The following is a 21651-nucleotide window of genomic DNA, read 5'->3' as shown; positions in this document are numbered from 1 at the left end:
AATTTCTGCATTCTCTTGGATCACCTTTCTTTGGAATGGACGTGTATATGGATCTCTTCCAGTCGGTTGGCCAGGCTGCTGTCTTCCAAATTTCTTGGTGTAGACAAGTGAGTGCTTCTGGTGTTGCATCTGTTTGTTAAAACATCTCAACTGATGTTCTGTCAATTCTTGGAGCCTTGTTTTTCGCCAATGCCTTTAGTGCAGCTTGGACTTCTTTCTTCAGTACTATTGATTTTTGATCATATGCTACCTCCTGAAGTGGTTGAATGTCAACCAATTCTTTTTGGTACAGTGACTTTCCATCTTCTTTTAATATTTCCTGTGTCATTCAATCTTTTTCTCATAGAATCCTTCAATATCGAGGTTTGAATTTCTTCTTCAGTTCTCTCAGCTTGAGTAATGCTGAGCATGTTCTTCCCTTTTGGATTCCTAACTCCAGATCTTTGCACATTTCCTTATAATACTTTGCTTTGTCTTCTCAAGCCGCCCGTTGCAACCTTGTGTTCAGTGTTCGAAATTATTCTGGCTGCTCTGTGTAGCTCAATGTTTTTTTGTTCAGAAAATCATCTAAGTCTGGATTCTGACTCACTGCCCCATAGGGTTTCCAGGGAGCAGCTGGTGGATTCGAACTGCTGACCTTTTGGTTAGCTGCAGTAGCACTCAACCACTGTGCCACCAGGGCCCCTACCTAAGTCTCTGCTATTCTAAATTATTATTTTACTTGGTAATTTCTTTTGCATTCTTTGCATTCTTTAAGTTTCTGCCTCTCTTCGAAGAAATGGGTAAAATAAAAGTAGTATGTACATGTTTTTTAACATCTATAGAAGGCCCTCTAAACGAAATGGGGTGACACAGTGGCTGCAACAATGGGCTCAAACATAGCAACGATTGTGAGGATGGCGCGGGACCGGGCAGTGTTGCGTTCTGTTGTACATAGAGTCACTATGAGTCGAAACTGACTGGGCACCTAACAACAATAACAACATAGAAGACTCTACGGATTCTTTGGACAGTGACCATCTCCTAAAGATGAAGGTTTTAAAACAGGTTTAGAGTGCAAATTGTATTTCGGTAATATCTAACTACTTGCCTCCGGCTTTGCATGGTAGATTTGAGCAACTTGCGTTGTTGGTAGAACAGAATACTCTGTTGCATCCTGTCTTTGAAAGTACTTCTTCATGTGTTTTACAACTGCTGTATACTTTCTTTTTCTCATTTTAGTGCTTTTCTTTAAAGAGGGGCTTAGACACATTTATCAGAAATATCAGTTCTTCCCCCCTGTACGTTTTTCCACTCATTTGTAAATACTTTAAGGCAGCTGTTCATTGATTTTTTTAAATATCTTCACATATATCCTGTTTCTTGCACATAGTCTGACTCAGAAAATATCTACTTTTAGAAAATTTACTGCCTACATGATTTTTAAAAAATCTTGTCAGTGAACTTGTATTGGGCTTGTATCTGTTTTCTCATTCTTTAGCTGCAGTACAATGACATATTTGTCCTTGTCTTCCACCTAGGATTTGGATGCCTGATGACCTTTTTATAATTCAGATGGAAATTGGGCAGACTGTACCTTTTTCAAAATATGTTTATTTGTTTAGATATATGCACTCTTCCCGTTTAGTACAGTAGTTGCTGTGTGTATAAAAGTCCGAGGGCCTAGCGTATGGGAGTCCCTCAGGAACTAGTGGATGAGCGAAAGGGCGAATTGTCGAGGTGGACTTGTAATGACCTTGCTCAACCAATTGCACACTCTACCCCAATCTATGAGCCATGGGCTTGTGGTGTATATGCATCTTGTGGCTTTCATTCTTTTTTCTGACTTGCTTTTCTCCTGGGTGCCTTGGTGAGGAGGTAGTGTAGGATTCTTAACTATTTGCTCCCATAGTGATGGTGGATTCCGTTTACCAAAGTAGCCTGTCTTAATGAATGATTCCTCACCCTGCTTTGTTGTCAGGTTTGCCAAGGAGCGCAAGCTGAGGATATGGAGAGATTATGTGGCTCCCACAGCTAATTTGGACCAAAAGGACAAGCAGTTCGTTGCCAAGGTGAGTCATTCTCAGCATCTTGACATGCATAGCAGACATTGCTGGGCTAGTGATAGTACAAGGATATGAGCAATCAGAAGTGCTTTAGCTGTTGATTATTTCAAGGCATGCTAGTTTGTGTTTATTGTAGGGGACTTAGAAACCATAAGAACTTTTAAATTTCTCATTGTGCACTAACTTCCTTAGAATTAGTACGCTACAGCTGGGGATGTTCCTACTTTGAGATCTCTTCCATTTTCTAGGAGTTCTTTTATCTTCTTAGCAGATGGCATTCTCTGTGATTGCCCATGCCCAAGGCTATATGACCTGACTGTTTCTCTTCTCTCGGCTTCGGGACTCTTGTAGTTTTGAACCTTTTCTAATGTGGTATTTCTGTCCATGAATTCTCCTCCCTTGAGGTGTCCTGCAGTAGATTTCCGAAGGAAATAGTTACTGAATAGATTGCTTGGTTGTATGAGAGGTGTTGTAAAATGTTTTTTCTTAGTTGCAGGGTTTGGTACCTTGAGTAGTAAAACTGTTCTCCTTGCCTTCCCAAAATGCTGAAACGTTTTCCAACTATTTTTACTTTTGGCAAGAAATGCTAGAAGCTTTGTCTTGACGAGCTAAATGTGGTTAAAATATCCATGTTTTCTGTGGTGGCTGGCCCAGATGGCTCACCATGAGTTTGGATGGAAAGCCACTAGGTGGCAATGTCACCCTGAGAAATCCTGAAACTTTGTCTTTGAAAGGTAACATTTAAGCAAAATCTCTGAGGAACGGGCTGAATTTCTTCTTTACTTTCTTTTTTTGTCATGCCCAAAGCAGTAGGTCAAACAGTGTTCAAGTGGCCTCTCTTCCCCTTTTTAGGAGGGGGTCTCTGAGTAGCTGTCAGGTGAACCACCATCACCCCTATAGTGGTCACGAGTGATAGCAGTCCCTGGTCTTGATGACCACCAAAATGGTCCTCTGCTTCTTGCCTGTGAGCACTATACTGGCTTGGAGACTTGGGCTACCCCACCTACTTGGAACTCACTTGGTTGTGGTTATGTGTCCTGTAATCTGCTCTGTGTTACAACATTGTAGCTACATAATGAAAGGGTGATTACTCACCCAACGAGGGAAGCAGGCCTCTGCTTTTTACAGTGTGACGGTCTAATATAAATGACGAGATGGGGCTTGGGAGGGCCCTGCTGCCCTGCTCTGTCCCTGCCAATCCCTCTTCAGTTGAAATTCAGTTTGTAGAAAAACTTAAAAGCTTTTTTGAAAGGTTTCAGGCCTTTCCTGGTTGGGAAATGAAGACATTGCTAAAGAAATTCAGAGGATTAGATGATCAAGCAAGTGCCTTTGCCTTGATCTGCAATGTCACTTTACTGGTGACTGGAAAAGGGAGAGCTGGCTGGGAGGCCATTTCCTATCTGTAGTTTTTTTAAAAATCCAGAATTGGTTTTTTATTTCTTTTTTAAACACAGTGAGGCTTTTATTAATTATAGTGCCAGAATAGAGAAGATTGCCATGGGAATCATCTAATTATGATTATGAGGAATAGCCTGTCTTCTGTAGAATCTTAAACAAAAATTTAGGTAGGCTATTTGAATATAGGTTTGCTTAAAGGATAGAGAGAAAAACGCATAAATGGTTCTAAAACTTCTTGAGCTTTTGAAATTCCTCAGCATTATTTTTTAAAATAGAAAAAAAAAAAAAAAAAGCAGACAAGCAGAAACAGTCACACTTACCAGCCAGATGAAACCATTATGGCGTAGATCTTTTTTTTTTTTTTTACAAAGCTGATCCTGCTGCCTAAAACAGGAATCAGCAAAGTACAGTCCGTGGGCCACATCCAGCACACCACTTGTTTTTGTATGGCCCGCGAGTTCAGAGTGGGTTTTACATTTTTAAACCGTTAAAAAAAAGGCAAAAGAAGAACATTATTTTTTGGCATGTGAAAATTATATGAAATTCACATTTCCGTGTCATAAATAAATTGGAACATTGACATGCCTATTTATTTATCTATTGTCAGCGGCTGCGTTTGTGCTGACATGGCATAGTTGAATAGTTTCAACAGAGACTGTATGACCCGCAAAGCCTGAAATATTTTCTATCTGGCCCTTGGCATAAAAGTTTATGGACTTCTGACCTATACCAGTCCTGCTTAAAGTGCCTTGATAAGAGATAAAGAGCTTGTGCCAGAATGTAAGTCAAGCATTGCTCCCTTCATCAAGAATATCTTGTTACAGAAAAAAAAAACATCAGCAGTGTGGTTAGTGATGAAGTTGATTTATGTTCTGGTACAAGTTCCTTATCTCACTGCAAACTGGCAGTTACTCTGAGTAGCACTGACCTGGACTCTTTCGTGTATAGTTTTTAAGGTTGTAAATTTTAATTTTTAATACTAACAAGTTTAAGGATTTTTAAAGGCTTCATAAGAAATGTAGTAGTTGGATTTCCCTTTCCCTTGAGGCAGCCACTTTGGACTCTTGGCTAATCCGTATCTCTGATAAAATCTTTATATTGTTGTTCCTTGATTTTTCAGTTTAAGGCATTATCTCTTTGCTTCATGTCATGGAAGAGGAGGGTTTAATTTTTTGACTCACACAAATAATACGTTAGCACATCTACTCTTTCCCAATTCTTCCAATTTAATTATATCATAATTTTGGTTAGATTAATATTCAGTGTTTACAACTTTGTAAATGCTAAACTCCACTGAGCCATGTAGGGTATTATAATTACTTTTCATTTCCTGTACAATTTTTTGCTTTCCTTGGAGTTAATAAGTTTTTAATTTAGTCATTTTTCTACATACTTATTAATTCAATTCCTAGACTTCCTGCATGTTGTCTAAATCTTCTGTGTAAACCTTCTTTCAGTCTGTTAATACATACTTTTTCAATAATACTTACCTGGAGTCTTTTGACCAGCACCAGTCTGAACTGGTTCCCCTTTTTGCCTGTTATACATACAGCTATTTTCTTTGAATCTCTCCACCGTTATGCTGGGGATTCGCTTTGCCTCATTTCTGGGTAAGAACTATGTTGTCAGAATCCCATGGCTTCCTCTTTATGGTTTACTGCTTCACTTTGATAGCGCACATTTTCTAGGTTCCTGGGAAAAGAGTGCCCGGGAGATAAATTTTTGAGACGTTTCATTTCTGTTCGTCACTTGGTTTATAGTTTGGCTGGGTATAGAATTGTAAGTTAGAAACCATTTTCCTTTAGGATTGTGAAGGTATTGATTGCTCTGCTATCTTTTAGCAAATATACTTGTGTTAATGTGTGTATGTTGTTATGTGCTGTCTAGTTGATTCCAACTCATAGTGACCCTATAGGACAGAATAGAATTGCCCCATAGGGTTTCCTAGGGCTGAAATCTTTGTGGGAGCAGATGGCCAGTTCTTTTCTCTTATGGACCTGCTAGATGGGTTCTAACTACCAATCTTTTGGTTAACAGTTGAGCGCTTAACCATTGCGCCACCAGGGCTCCCACTTTTTTTTTTTTTTTTTTAAAGAAGTCTGAAGCCGTACTGATTTCTCATCCTTACATGATTTGTGTTTTCTTTCTGGAAGTTTTTAGCAAATTCTTTTTGATGCCTATATTCTGAAGTTTCCCAGTGATACACATTTTTATCCACGCGTGAGCATTTTATGCTTCAGTTTTTAATCCTTTAGTTTTGGGAACAACTTCTTCAACCATTTTGTATTGATTTCCATCAATTTCACTGTTGTCATTTACTGGAATTCCTGTCATTTGGATGTTGGACTTTATGGACTCATCTTCTAATTTTTTCCTCCTATATCACATCTGTCTTTTGTTCTACTTTCTAGATTTCTTTGTGTTTATTTTTTTAGCCCTTCTATTGAGTTTTTTATTTATGGTACTGTATTTGTAATTTCTAAAAGTTCTTTTTCTATTCTCTGAATGTTCTTTCATTAGTAGTAAAAAACTGACATTCTGCGCTTGTTTCGTAGATGATGACCATCTTTTAGCTCTCTGAGGAATTAATTCTAATTTTTATTGAAGTTCTTTTGTCCCCACATAGTCTCCGTCTTCTCCAAGTTGCTTTTCTCTCTGGTTATTTTGGTCTCTTGTCTCTCGTGTTAGAAGCTTTCCTCTGATGTCTCGTGATCCTTGGCTGTTTCTCTTATTTAAGTATGAGGCATTAAAACACTGTATTAGAAGCAGCTGCTCCTTACACAGATCTTGAGCACAGCCTAGTTTTTGGCCTCATTTTCACTGCCACTTGACACCTTGGATGTTGACCATTTCTGAGTCTTTTGGGGCTGATGGTCTGCAGTGTAAACCAAATCGGTTATTGAGTTTTCTCACCACTGGCTCAGTATTCAGCTTTTGTGAGCCTGTGGAGTCATTTAGTGTTCATCCATCTGCTTTCCAGCTTCCAAAATTTTATTATTGTTCCCTCCTCTCCCATTATCTTTGTCCTTTTGGGCTTCTGTCTCCAAAAATAAATAAATCCCTTTATTTTCATTTTACAGGGGTTTAGGGAGACAACTAAGGTAAACATTTGAGTTCATTTCCTTAATAAACCAAACCCGTTGCTGTAGAGTTGATTTTGACTCATAGTGAATCTATAGAACAGAGTAGAACTGCCCCATATGGGTTCCAAAGAGTAGCTGGTGGATTCGAACAGCTGGCCTTTTGGTTAGCAGCTGAACACTTAACCACTGCACCACCACCAGGACTCCCACTTATATTTCATTGTAAGGGTGTGTCATAATTTATTTAACTGGACCCCAGTAGGTTGATATTCCCATAGTTGATAACTTTTCCATTACTTAGAAAATGCCTCTTGGAATATCCTTTTGCCTAAATCTCCAAGTAAATGGCATTTATTTTCTTAGGAATGTTTAGGAGCATATTTACCAAATCGTTCTTCAGGAATGTTAATCAGTGTATACCAGTAAGTATGTTTGTTTTCTCATGTGTTGTAGAGCAAGGATTGGTCAACTTTTTCTTAAAGGGCCATGTAATAAATATTTTAGGCATTGTGGACCATATGGTCTCTGTAGAAACTATTCAGCTCTGCCATTGTATTGTAGACAACATGGGTGAATGGACTTGGCTGTGTTTGAAACTTTACTTATAACAATGGGCAGCGGGGTAGATGGCCCTTGGGCCATAATTTGCTGACCCTTGTTGTGGAACACTGGCTATATTCAGCATTAAATATAAAAGGTAACAAATATCTGCATCGCTTTTCACACCCTGGTGGTGTAGTGGTTAAGGGTTGGCAGTTCGAATCTGCCAGGCGCTCCTTGGAAACTCTATGAGGCAATTCTACTCTGTCCTATAGGGTCGCTATGAGTCGGAATCGACTCGACGGCACTGGGTTTAGGAAACCCTGGTGGCGTAGTGGTTAAGTGCTACGGCTGCTATCCAAAGGGTCAGCAGTTCAAATCCGCCAGGCGCTCCTTGGAAACTCTTTGGGATGGTTCTACTCTGTCCTATAGGGTCGCTATGATTTGGAATCCACTCGACGGCACTGGGTTTGGTTTTGGTTTTGGGTTTTATGCTCTAGAACCCGACTACAGTTTTGTGAGTATTTTACCTGATTTAAAACATCGTTTAATACCAAGCTACTTTTTCAAGGAAACCTAAAACAACCCTGTGGTAACCTGGGCCCTCATGAACTTAGTCTCTGACAGTCCTGCAAGTCTTCACTGAAGGAGTCTGCCCTGAGGGTCATGTGATTGTAAGGCCTGAATAATAGTGGTTCTCTCTTTAGCTGTCACTCTGTCTCTTAGGATTTAATTGTATAGGGCGCAGCCCAAATAACCTGAAAAACCTGAAAAAGGTGACCTCTGACCTCTTCACCTGGGTGCCTCTGGGGCCCTATAGTTAGTTTCTGGAGCTATTACAAAGCTGTAGATAGTTTATCAAGAGGCTCACCCCAGATTGAAACTCAACAGTGTATTCTCTTGCTACATGCGGCCTACTGAAAGACTGGTTTCCATTGTTGGCTTAAGCAGTTTTACTTTTTAAGGAATGAAATCAGGGGAGGGCTCTCGTGTCTCTCCTGGTTACCTGAGAAGCGTGTTCACTTCACAGTGATTAGCTGAGCCTGCTTGAGACTTTTGTGCCTGTCGTGGTCTGCCAGTTTCCTGCCTGCCTTCCCTGTGGCATTTTAGCTGATCTGTGCTGTTTGTAGCCATATGGTCCCCTGAGCACGTGGCTTGGCTTCCCTGTCCCTGCTGCTGGATCCTTGGGCCTTGCAGATTTCACAGACCTGAATAACACTGTCAGGGGTGGAGTGGAAGTGTGTCCTCAAGAGAGGCCATTTTCTCACTGTACTGCCTCATTAGAATGGCCTAGCTTGGCTCTCTGTTAGAGGACTTAAACAGAACCCCGTGCTAGGTGGGTGCGTGGAGAAGATGCACAAGAGCTAGAAGTGGTTCCTGGCTTCAAGGTGGTTACCCTCTAGGGCTTCATACTGGAGTTTGTCTTAGTAGTTAGTTGTTTGGCATGGGAGGCCATATCCACTTTTGGAGGTCAGGTTATAAGCTATCTATGGGCACAGAAGATTCTAGAATTTATTTGGTTTGGCCCTGCTCTTTGCTGTGCTTCCAGTCTTAGCTCCAAGCGGAGTTCAGTATCATGGCTCTCTGAGATGGTTTTTAAGCAAGGATATTTTCTAATATTCTTGACATTGTCTAGATTGCTCCGGTGTATTTCCATTTGGTAATATAGAGAGAACCAAAAAATACTATCCATACCCTTGACTTTTGTCTATATGACTTTGATGTGAAAAGGATGTCCTGGGGATGGTCTGGCTTGGAAGGGGGCTTCTGCCAGCACCCACAAGTGGCCAAGTCTTGGTTTGCAGCTTAAGCCAGCAAACCGATTTGCTGATATGAAAGAAAAATGATTGAATTAGAAAAAAATTTATAATATATTTAACTGGCCTTGTTATTTTTTTTAGTTATTATTATTAGACTTCATTTTTTAGGATAGTTTTAAATTTACAGAAAAATTGAACAGATAGTACAGAGTGTTCCCTTATTAAACCCCCTCCCAAACGGTTTCCTCTGTTATTAACATCTAATACTGGTGATGCAGTGATTAAGAGCTCGGCTGCTGACCAAAATGTCAGCAGTTCAAATCTACCAGCCATACCTTGGAAACCCTGTGGGGCAGTTCTCGTCTGTCCTATAGGGTCACAATGAATCGGACGACAGTGGGTTTGGTTTTTGGTATTATTATGATACATTTGTTACAATTAATAAACTAATATTGATACATCATTATTAATTAAAAGTTAGTTTCCTTAACTTTTACCTAATGCCCTTGTTGAGTTCCAGGGTCCTACCCAGGACCTTATTACATTTGGCCGTCCTGTCTCTTTAGACTCCTCTTGGCTGTGACGGTTTCTCTGGTCATCCTTGTTTTCATGACCTTGAGAGCCCTGAGGCCCTGGCAGGGTGTTTTGGAGGACGCCCCTCTGTTAAAACCTGCCTGCTGCCTGGCTTCTTTCTAAGTGCTTGTTATAATGTTTAGCCTTTTGATTGTGCTTAGGTGCCTAGGGGTGCTTGCCTGAGCAAAATGTAGTGGTGCGTTTTATGTTGAGGACACAGGTGACAGCTGCACTTTGCTGGGGGACAGAGCATTGCTGTGACAGTTGTGTGTTACTGATGTCACCTGCTGTAGACTAGACTTGTAGGAAAAGCACGTGGCTGTCATAGTGTAAGCGTAGAAAGGGCATTCGGTGTCCCATTCCCAGTCGTCCCATCAAGGTCACTCCTCTGGTGGTGCCAGAGAAGCCCACTTGGGGCCATGGTCCTTTTGTACCTATTGTACGGATAAATCAGGCAGCTTGGGGACTGTTGTGTGGAGTTGTGTCTAGGGATCTATTCTGGGGTCTCTAGCTCAGGAGGCTGTTGTGAGACTTTGTTTTATGCACACTGGAGGCCTTTAAGAAGCTGGAGAGGAGCAGCCCTGTACCACTCCATGAGCGTGGTGGAGGGGCTCTGCTGAGAGGGAGTGTGGCAGGAGGCCAGAAGTAGGGACGGGCATCCCTTGTCCCCGACAGGATTCTGCAGTTCTTGTGACTGTCGGCTGCCTTTGTTACTGTCATCACTAATCCCCTCAATTTTCTTTTACAGTTGGGCTTAGAGAAATGGGGTGGGCTTTGGATTGAGTGCATGTACCTTGAGTCTAGCCAGTGACTCTTTTTGCGTAGATGTCTGCACTTGTGCCTTAGAGCATCTCTTGGTGTGCGTGGTATGGTGGGTGTGGGGCGGGGTGGATTGATCAGGAGTGTAGCTTGTGGCAGAAGTGGGTGATGTGGACATACTGCGAGTTATCCCATGAAAGTACCTCAGAAATGCTGCTACTGTAAATGTAGTCTCATGGTACCGAGGAGCCAGCTGGTGAGTGATCCGCTCTGCATTCCCCTCACTGCACAGAATAGGACCGTAACCAGCATTTTACTGCTTAATCTGTGTCTCCTCTTGTTCCCTGGACAGTAATGACACACTTTACAGTATTTTTTCCCCTCTGTACAAACCCCACTTCCCGATACACACACGTGCGCGCACATGCATATGCATACACACTCACCTTCTACTCCGTCACCAGAAAGCCGGACCTCGTTTAGCTGCCAGCGTCAGAGCGTGCAGTTCCTGAAGAGGAGGTTTCTAATCACGGAGATGCCGAGCAGAGAGAGTCTGCTGCTGTGGCCTAAAATTTACAGCAACAAAAATTCGCTTGCTGCTGCTGCTGCTGCTGCTAATGCATTATAAGGGGTGACGAATGCCAGTGACTTGTCACAGGCTATGCTTAGATCTTCACATTCTGTAATCGGGGTGAAGGCACGAGCACTGTTATACTCTCCCTGGTTTTATTCCTCTCAGTGTGACTCTAGGTAGTTCTCAAGTCTTGATTATAGATACTTCCCTGTGTTTCTGGCGACTGACAATTTAATAAGAGTTCATTTTGCTGTGAGAGGAATGTGTAGATCTGTCTAGCACTGGGGTCAAGGAAATACTGTGATATGTGTGCATTTGAAATGCCTGATTATTATTATTATATTACCCGCTTACCCTATGGGCATTGGTCCTGTCCTTTTGAGAGGAACAGTATTGATTTGCCATGCCAACTATTTTGTGTGATATGGCATTGTGGAATTTTCTCTTTGGTTTGAAGATAGCAGAGCACAATGGCACGTACTGTGGATATCTCCTCCCCCTGGGATGTTCTGTCATCCATTCTGTAATTCTTTTCCTCATCCAAATATGAGATTTTGAAGGACAGAGAAATCATTAACCCGGTCTTTCTATTTTGATTAATTATCCAAACGAATACTGGTGTCTTTTTTAAGGAGTAGAAGGGAGATTCCATTATGATGAGCATTTCTACCTGGCATTATTGTCTAGGTAGTAATGGGAGTATCATTTAGATCTTTCTTTCTTTTTTTTTAACAGCATTATTGTGTCTAGATAGTAATGGGAATACCATTTAGACCTTTCACTCTTTGTTTTTTCTTTTCAATTACAGAATCTGTGTTTTTGGTTATACCTTCTCGGCCAATTTTTAAGTCCTACACTCATGGATATGTTTTTGTGCTTGGGATGGCTTAAAGAGGTCTGATTTAGGGGGTCCTATACCCTTTTGTATGAGCCCTAGTGGCGCAGTGGTTATTCACTGGCTGCTAATCAAAAGGTTGGTGGTTTGAACCCACCAGCTGCTCCACAGGAGAAAGATGTGGTAGTCTGTTCCCATAGAGATTACAGCCTTGGAAACCCTATGGGGCAGTTCTGCTCTGTCCTGTAGGGTTGTAATGAGTTGGAATCGACTTGATTGCATTGGGTTTAGTTTTTGGTTTATATCCTTTTGTGAAGTCCTGGGTGGTGCAAATGGTTAAGTGCTTGGCTACTAATCTAAAGGTCGTTGGTTCCAATCCACCCCTCTGGACCTGGAGATCTACTTCCGAAAAGATCACAGCCATTGAAAACCCTGTAGGGCACAGTTCTACTCCAAAACATGGAATCGCCATGAGTTGGAATCAACTTGATGGCATCTGGTTTGGGTCTTGGTTTATACCCTTTGGTGGGGTCTCTGGGAGGTGGAAACAGTCAGCATGGTCGCTGCCAATCAAAAGATGGGTGGTTCAAATCCACCCAGTGGTGGCTTAGAATAAAGGCTGGGCAGTGTATGTCTGAAAAATCAGCCTTTGAAAACCCTGTGGAACACAGTTCTACTCTGACACCGTGAGTCGAAATCGACTTCATGGCAACTGGTTACTGGTTATACCCTTTGGTACTACCCATAGCTGGGTAACCAGCCGTGACCCTGGTCCTGGTGTGACCACAGATCATGCCTTTAACTCTCCTTGATCTTCGCCAGATTTCTCTGGCCAGATGAGTTGTTGGTCTGGCTGTCTGGGTTTTAGTATTTAACCCTCACGATTCTCAGGCTTGTCAAAAAAGATTTTAGCAGAATTGCTATGGTTATTTGAGACTGGCTTTATATTGCTTTCAGGGTTGCAAGCTAATCTTACATACGTGGGAAAATTATATTTAATTTTTCTCTATCTCCTACTCAATTCTTTCTCAGACTTTTCCTTACTTTTCTGGTCACTGGGCTGTTCTGCCCTACACTGCTTCCGTTACGTATGGTGGTGAAACCCAGGGGTGCTGTCCTACTCACCAGGCCTGGTCAGCCTTCCACGGATGTACAGCTTGATTCTAACACTGTTTGATGGCGCTTACCAGCTGCTCTTTCGTGACGTGTAATTTCTCACTTCCTTTCGGGTTACTGCTGAAAGCATTCTTTATTCTTTTTGGTGTGTGGTTGGCAGGTTTTTTGGAAAGGGCAAAGAGTAGCCATTTTTGAAGGAGCCTGCAGATAAATGGATATGTTCAGTGCTGAAAGATCTGGGACCTTCAGGGAATAGTACATGAGGACTCTTTTCCGATACTGTCAGTATGATCACCATCCTGGTAAAGCTGAGGACTGGAGTCTAGCCTCTTTTGTTTTAGCATAAAAGAGGAGGAGAATTTTGCCAGTCTGTCTGCACTGCGTGGCAGCTGACCTGGTAGTTTGTTCCCTTGTCTGGTGGTTCCTGATGGGGTCTGATTGAAGCCTAGAAAAGCTGATTTCTATTCTGCAGGTGAAGTCAGTGGTGACAGTATTTTGTAGTCAGCAGTTACCTTGTAGCAAAGTGTTGCTCGCAAAAACCCAAATAGCCTTCAGACAACAGATTGTGAATCTGAGTGAATTGTGGACTGCAGGCTGAGTTATGGTCCTAGCCTGGTTTGAATGGAATTTTACTCTGAACACATTGGTGAAATGTTCTGTTAACTTCCACAGAGAAATATTTGTGCTTTTGCCCTTTGACTAGTGTCATGGATTGAATTGTGTCTCCCCAAAATATGTGTCAACTTGGCTAGGCCATGATTCCCAGTATTTTGTGATTGTTTACCATTTTGTCATCTGATGTGATTTTCCTATGTGTTGTAAATCCTATTTCTATGATGTTATTGAGGTGGGATTATCAGCAGTTAGGTTAATGAGGCAGGACTCAATCTATGAGATTAGGTTGTGTCTTGAGTCAGTCTCTTTTGAGTTATGAAAGAGAGAAGCAAGCAGAGAGACATGGGGACCTCATACCACCAAGAAAGCAGTGCCGGGAGCAGAGTGCCACCCGGGGTTTCTGCGTGGAGAAGCTCCTAGACCAGGGGAAGATTGATGATTAGGACCTTCCCCCAGAACTGACAGAGAAAACCTTCCCCTGGAGCTGGTGCCCTGAATTCGGACTTCTAGCTTCGCAGACTGTGAGAGAATAAATTTCTCTTTGTAAAAGCCATCCACTTGTGCTATTTTTGTTATAGCAGCACTGGGTAACTAAGACGAATAGATATCGTTGTAAATTACCCCAGACTGGAAGTTAATCTTTACTGAGAATGACGTCCAGTGTTACTGATTTGGGGTTTCAGAAGAAGGATGCCCACAGTAGCGCTCTGAAAAGGTGGCTTTCAGAATAGCTGAAGTAATGTCTTAGCAAGTTAATGTTCCTGTGTGTGAGATTAACAGCTGTACATCTTCTTCCCCAGGCTGAGATAACAATTCCTTTTGCCCTTCACTTGCCTTTGGTTTTTCTGATCTCTGTTGGGCATCCTATTTTGGTTCTTTCTCATCTAGGGTTGATACCTTCTTCTAATCCAACCCTTGCCTCTTTTCTCTAGATTCACATTGAGATAGGGATTTTGATTTTAGTTTAGAACCTATTTCAAGGAAAATCTTTAGTAGCATGTAGAGACTGGATTTCCAGTTCTTAAGCTTCATAGTTAGTCACGTCTTGGTCAGGACAAAAGATAAAAAAGGTCGACCATCTTTGTAAATGATAGAGATTCTGCCTCGTTGAGAGGTTGGGAATAGGGGTTGAGGTTGAACATGATAAGGTCTTTGGCAACTGAAAATTACAGCGTAGTTTTCTCCAACATTGTTGTACCAGGGAGGATGACATTGGATCTACCGCAAACGACTGTTAATCTCACTTCTAGGCTGTGACCATAGTGGGCCTGGCTCCTTACGCATCTGCTGTGGGCTGGGGGCCATTGCAGCAGGTTTAAACATCTCTACCCTCTTGCTCACAGGTGATGCAGGTGCTGAATGCTGATGCCATTGTAGTGAAGCTGAACTCCGGTGACTACAAGACCATCCACCTGTCCAGCATCCGACCACCAAGGCTGGAGGGAGAGAACACACAGGTGAGGATAGGAGGAAGCAGAGCCTCTTTTGAAAACCATAAGGAAGGAGCTGGAGAATTAGTGTAGTATGGTACAAGTACATGGGAATGCAAAAGGACAAGTATTGTAGACCTCCCAAGTATTATTTCCTCAGCATAGGTACCATTGGGCCAGCCGCAGTTTCTATTAAGAAACTCTTATTTCTTTGCAATAAGGAGATGAGGAGACCTGTCTCTCATATGTATGGTCCTAGGGTCTGTTTCTTCTGGTCATTTTGATTAGTAGTTCAGACACCTCTGTTCTAGGAAGGAATGAAACCTGGTGTATATATTCCCTGGGGTCATCTATTTAGGTTTTGCAAGTGGTAACTAGCATTATTAGTTACACTGCTTGAGCCATTTGTTGGGTCTTTCAGTTGCAGAGGTAGTTACTTGACCAGCATGTACATGATTCAGCTACATCAATTTTGAAAAATTATGCTTTGGATGAGAACTTCAGAAGTAGGTTTTCAGCCTGCAGATAGGCAGTTTTGCTTTTGTTTTAAATTTTGTGTTTGTTTTCTTTCCATCTTTGCGAGTTATGAGAGGTTGGGAATAGGGGTTGAGGTTGAACATTGTTTTTGTTTGGTTATGTCTTGATTATAGACATCTTTCTGACTCCTGTTTTTGACCTTGAATGATTAAAGTGTGTATCTTTGTTGACTAGGTATAGAACTAGGTCCTCAGTGAGATCCAGTGCCATAGGCAAGTGTTTGGACACGTTTGAGAAATTAAGCAGCATGGTTGAAGTTAGCTCTCTGTGTTACCACGTTTTTTAGTTATCCCTTTTGTAGTTCCAAAGATGTGAAATTTGTTTTTCCGGTGTTTTACATGTACACATGTCTTGGTGCATTCACAAGTTGAAATTCATGCCGTTTTTATTTGAGTTAGAGTTTATAGACAGCCTGTAAGTAAAATAAAAATATCATAATTGTCTTTTGAATCAGATCGTGCATAAAAATCCCTTACAGGAGGGGTTATTTGGATGTCTGACCAATCAGCTCATTCTCTCCCATTTTTCCCCATAGAGGAGGCAATTTGATGCAGCAAACTGTATTGTGGTAAGGTTGAGAATTTAAATGCATGAAAGCTTAGAAATGCCAGAATAAGGTTTTCGCAGTAACTCTAGCTCTGCCTCATTGCGCAGAGTAAATATCCATATCCAATTTTGTCAGTATTGGGAGGAGTCCACAGTTCTGCATCTGTGCTGTACAGTTGGAATTAAGGTTCCCACAGCAACCACAACTTTGAGATTCTTGAACGTTAATTTTTGTGCCTGCATCATCAGCCAAGGCATTATGTTAATATGGATTATGTAGCTGAATTTTAAGCAGTTTTAAGGGGGTGGGGGTGTTAGTGCTTGGGTAGAACGATAGCAGATTTCCTGGAGCAAGAACTAACCTACCACTGAGAATTTTTAGTTTTTCCCGGATCCTTTTTTGGAACTCCTAAGGGGTAAAAGATGGGCTTGGCTTCCCTTAGTCTATTGGCTAATGGGAAGTTGTTTGAATAAATTTCCTAGTCTAGGCAGGATCCGGAAACCCTGGTGGTATAGTGGTTAAGTGCTACGGCTGCTAACCAAGAGGTCAGCCGTTCAAATCCACCAGGTGCTCCTTGGAAACTCTATGGGGCAGTTCTATTCTGTCCTATAGGGTGGCTATGAGTCGGAATCGACTCGATGGCATTGGGTTTGGTTTTTTTTGGTTAGGCAGGATCCTGTTTATAGAATTTCCTGTTTTTCACCAAGGCAGGATGCCTTATTTGTTACTACATTCACTCCTGTGATCCTGCTCCATTTTAAGAAAACTCTGAGTAAGGCTTAGCTCTGACAGTGTACAACATATGGCTTCCAAGTGAAATGAAGAATGATTTCTTATTTATTCATTAAATTCCTTTGAAAAAATTTAATGATGTTCACGTAAGAAATAAGTTAATATAATAGGCCTTAGTGCAGTGGTAAAGGGCACCCTGAAGAACCTAGTTGGAGTGGGTGGTCAGGGAAGTCTTCTCAGAAGAACTCCTGTATGTCCTGAGTGTTCAACGATGAGGAGAAGCTAGCAAATGAGAGGAACGGCACTCTAGGCTTCCACCGTCCAAGAGAGGGAGAACGCAAGCCACTAATGTGAGCTGAATTTATGTTACATTTTCTAGTAGCTACATTAAAAAAGTAAAGAGAAACATTAATTTTAATATATTTTATTTAACCTAATGTATCTGAAATATTATCATTTCAATATAATGAATACAAAAAATTTATGAAGAATTTTACATCTGTTTTTTTTTTGTACTCAGTCTTTGAAATCCAGTGCGTGTTTTAAATTTGCAGTGCATCTCAGTTCGTTCTAGCACATTTCAGGAAGGAGCTCAGTAGTTGCTGGTGGCTGGTGACTAACGTAACAGACAGCCCCGCTCTAGAAATTCAAATGAATGGGTCAGTCGTTATTGATGAATATTTACTCAATGCCTGCTTTGTGCCAGGCACTGTGCTGGGGTGCAGCAGGGAATAAACAGATACCATCTCTACCCTCGTGTGATGTCTTAGTCACCTAGTGCTACTATAACAGAAAGACCACAATTGGATGGCTTTAACAAAGAGAAGTTTATTTTCTCACAGTAAAGTATGCTGAAAGTCCAAATTCAGCGCGCCAGCTCCAGGAGAAGGCTTTCCTCTGTCGGCTCTGGAGGAAGGTCCTTGTCCTCAGTCTTCCTATGGTCAAGGAGTTTTTCAGGTGCAGGGACCCCCGGGTCCAAAGGACACGCTCTGCCCCAGGTACTACATTCTTGGTGGTATGAGGTTATCCTGCTCACCCCCTTGCTTCTCTTTCCTTTTATCTCTTAAGATAAAAGATGATGCAGGCCACACCCCAGGGAAACTCCCTTTACAGTGGATCAGGGAGGTGACCTGAGTGAGGGTGGTGGTACAATTCCACCATAATCCTCTTAACATAAAATTACAATCACAAAATGGAGGACAACCACACAATACTGGGAATCATGGCCTAACCAAGTTGATACACACATTTTTGGGGGGGACATAATTCAATCCATGACATGTAACTTAAAGGTCTAGTAGGGGAAATAAGCAAGTAATTTCATTTATGTTAAATGCCATGAAAGAAAAGTTTAGAATTTAGAATACATATTTAACTTGGGAAGGTGTCTTTGAAGAAGCAACATGTGAGTTGAAGCTGAAAGTCGCTTAGGAGTTAGCGAGATGAAAGTGGGCAGAAGATGTTTCTGGCACAGAGAGCAGCGGTGACCAGAATTGGGTAGTCTGGGGGAATAGAGAAATGGATGGCCACTGTGGAGGGTGCATGAGTGGGGACAAGGTTGTGTGAGCTGAAACTACAGGCAGGGCCATATGTGGCGTATCCTGTGAACAACTGGGGATACATGTGAAGGGAGAGAGAATATGGGGCACATGATGAACTGCAGACTTTGTGTGACTGAGTTGTTATGGGCCATCAAGCCGATTCTGACTCATAGCAACCCCATAGGGCAGAGTAGAACTGCCCCATAGGGTTTCCTAGGCTGAAGCCTTTACGGGAGCAGATAGCCAGGTCTTTTCTCCCATGGAGTGGCTAGTGGATTTGAACTGCCAGCCTTTAGGTTAGCAGGCATGCGCTTAACCATTGTGCCACCAGGGCTCCAGTAACTGGACTGGAATAGAGGATAGTTAAATGCTAGGGAGTGGCAAGAAATGGGCTTGGAGTTAGGCAGGGGCCAGGTGCTGAGGGCATGTGTGCCATGCTTTTTAGAATTTGTCTTGAAGAATTTTAAAAGAAGGAATGGCATGTTTAGATTTGAGTACTTCTGTGTTAGTGATTTGCATTTACAAGACATAAAAGTAACGGTGCATTTGGAAGAGATCATACTAGACAAAAAATGATCTGCAGCGAGGACTTCTGGGTTTTCTTTCGGTGAGCCTCAGTTGACGGGGGGTGGGGACAGTGTGATGAATAAGAACTTCTGTTGTTCCTCAAGCAGAGTGGGGGCGGGATTTCAGCTCCCATTCTCCCTTGGCCAGGTGCTCTTGTGCAAGGCACCACTTGTGTGAGAATATGTGCACTGATAGAATTGCCAGTGACAATGAGGAAGGCATGTTTTGGGAATGGAGAGTAGTCTTGTCGTTGGCTGAAACATCAGGTGTTTGAGGATTGTTTGGAGATGAAGGTATGTGTTGGACAAATTGTGGAGACCTTGAAGACATGCTCAAAGAATGGCCTTCTGTCTAATTGCTTGGCACTTTCTGGAGGTCAGTGACTTTGAAATGGAGAAAAAAGAAATCTGATAGCTTATGGCATTGGAACTTGTCCTAAATAAAAGACCAAAGTGGAAGGAAGTGCATATTAAGGAACTGGAGAAGTTGGGTGAGAGGGAAGGTCTTTGGCATGAGCTTCCTCAAGGGTGGCAGATGGTGTGGGTGAACCCTGCTGCAGGGTGGCCCTCATTATGAGTTCCCAGATGTCCACCCAATGGGGCTTGCCCTTCAAGTAAGAAAGGGGAGGTTCTTTTCATGTTTATCTTCCCCATACCCCCAAAACGCTAATAACCTGCCATCAATGAATTCAAATCTTCTGAGAGATCTCTGTGGTGTGGGAATAGGAGTGCACACTGCATTACACTATGACAAATTCATCCACTTAAATTACATATAGAGACTAGGAGGTTTTGCCCAAGGCTAACTGTATGCTTCCACTCCTCTTTTTGGGCTACTCTTTCTAGTTGCAGCCAAAGGAAGGGCTCTGGATAAAACAGCGTGATGAAAGGAGCTGTTTTCACAGCTGCTTTGCTGTATTACCCAGGCTGTTCTTTGGTAGCCATTGCTCCTGGGTTGTGGTTAGGGCAGCGTTGGTTGCTGAAAGTGTAGCGGGAGAGTTCAAGGCAGGGGCATGTAATATTTCCCTCAGAAAGTTCCGGTTGGAGACGTCTGATGTTGCTTGGTAGCATTTTTTGTGACCTTGTGCTTCTGGGTGACTTAGGTGAACCCAGACTTCCTCTTGGAGATGTTAACTCCTTCAGAACCACAGCCAGTGTGGAACACTGCTGCTTGGTGCTCTTACTAATGGTCACATGTATCAGCATTTCTCTGCAGGTGGAGTTTGTTTAATCCAGTTGCTTGCCGTGAAGAAACAAGTGTTAAGTCTTGGAGAAAGGCTGTGGGTTTTCTGAGCTACTGCCTTGAAGGAGGTGACACATTGTGCAATCTCAGGACTTCCTAGAGAGCTCTTGGCTTTGATCTGAAACTGGAAAGCCTAGTGTTCAATCACCTAGTGTTCAATCACCCAAGGCTGCTGTGGGCTTTGTGTTACACTTGGAGTGTTAATGACAAAGGAAATAAAGCCCCCGGGCATCCGATGAAGGGGCTGACTTATTCTCCCCGTGAAGTCCTCTCTTGCAGTGCTATTGTAGGTGGCAAAGAGATACAGAGTTGAAATTTACCTTGAAAACAGGTATGTAATTTACCCAAACCCTAGGTGTTAAGTGTAGAAAGTTTGCTTTCGGTTACAGGGCGTTTTTCCTTCAAACTCCTTTCCTTAGCTTGTCTGTTTTTGCCTGTCTCTCTCTCTCTCTCACACACACACACACAACTTCTATTCATTTCCGTCATCTTCTCTTTAGTCTCCTCCCTGGGAATTTATTTACCACAGAAACCTTCCTTCAGAGCAGAGCCTTGAAATATTCAGACGAGGATACTAAAGGATTGGTTTTGTTGGAACTGTATCTGCCTAAATTGCCCAGTGTCCTTGCTTCCTTTTGTTCTGGGGTCTAGTTTCCCACTGGGCCTCCTGCAGGCAGTGGGGTCGGTGTACAGGTAGGCACATCATTAGTGATGCGCAGAGATTCTTAAGGGCTCTTCCTCAGAGGCAGGGCAGCTTCAGGTGCTAATAACTCCATTCCCTGTACAGGGCCCGAGGGTGCTTTGCCGTTTAGACATGATTAAAAGCCATTCTCCACCTATTCCCTCCAGTTTAGATTGCCAAAAGCAAAATGACTGGTCCCTCTGGCATTGCAATGCAGACTGACAGGATGCTGGGGGAACGCAGTCTCCAAGTGAGGAGGGGGCACATGGATAAACCCACTGCCTGTAATCTCACAAGTGTGACAGGGAGCGTAAGGCAAATAGCAGACTAGAGGGGAACCCCAGCTTAGCATCAAGGACTTTGGAGAAAAGCAGAAGCACTTTGAAATGGATATAGCATTTCCGTGGACTCTAGGGGGAGGCTGGGGGACTGCAGCCACGTGGTCAAAAGACGGTGTCTGTCGGAGCGCTGGCCGGAGTACTCTGCATCCGGTTCAGGTTTGTTCAGGGCAGTGTGGAGAAGGGTATGTGAAACCACCCTTGTTAGGGGGCTGAAAAATATTACTATTAGGAGGCTGTGGGTGGGTCTTAGCTCCTCTATTTAAGATCTCAGGATTATATGTCCTATTTTTTGAGATCAAAAGCTAGTGTATAGGTACCATTGCTGTGGCCTGTCCCTGGGCTGGGGAAGGTGACTAGAGGTCTCTAGGGCAGGCCTGATGGCTGGTGATGAGGTTAAAACATTCTGAACCTGGGTAGATAGCAAACTCTCTGAAAATGCATATTCCTGAACTTTGTAACTTATTTTCATCTGGAGAAGACAGTGTGTTCCTGTCTTAGTGCCTTTTGGTTTCCTTTCTTCTCCCTCCTAAAAATTGTATTTTGTTTCATTTCCTTTGGTTAATGCACCCCCTCTCCCATGAGCTGCCTGTCCCCTTCAAACAATCTATATGGGATTTAACAGTCTCCTGGTGGGTCTTGGTACATAATCATTCTCTGAACTACGTGCATTTCCCTCTTTTATCCATCTCTCTCTCTATCTTCTCTTTGTTTCATCAACACTATCACACAATTCT

The 21651-nt window shown here is 42.5% G+C and overlaps 1 protein-coding gene across 1 annotated transcript in view; it reads left to right on the top strand.

Moving 5' to 3' along the window:
* The window catches only part of SND1 (staphylococcal nuclease and tudor domain containing 1), a 487657-nt gene that overhangs the window by 53155 nt on the left and 412851 nt on the right, over positions 1-21651 (top strand). The window contains exons 9-10 of the mRNA XM_003407249.4: positions 1961-2051; positions 14642-14755. Coding sequence (XP_003407297.2) covers positions 1961-2051; positions 14642-14755 — 205 coding nt within the window. The remainder of the gene's footprint in view (positions 1-1960; positions 2052-14641; positions 14756-21651) is intronic.

This window comes from Loxodonta africana, chromosome 8 (assembly GCF_030014295.1).
Source record: "Loxodonta africana isolate mLoxAfr1 chromosome 8, mLoxAfr1.hap2, whole genome shotgun sequence".
NCBI classification, from domain to species: domain Eukaryota; kingdom Metazoa; phylum Chordata; class Mammalia; order Proboscidea; family Elephantidae; genus Loxodonta; species Loxodonta africana.
This window is presented reverse-complemented; position numbering and strand designations above follow the sequence as displayed.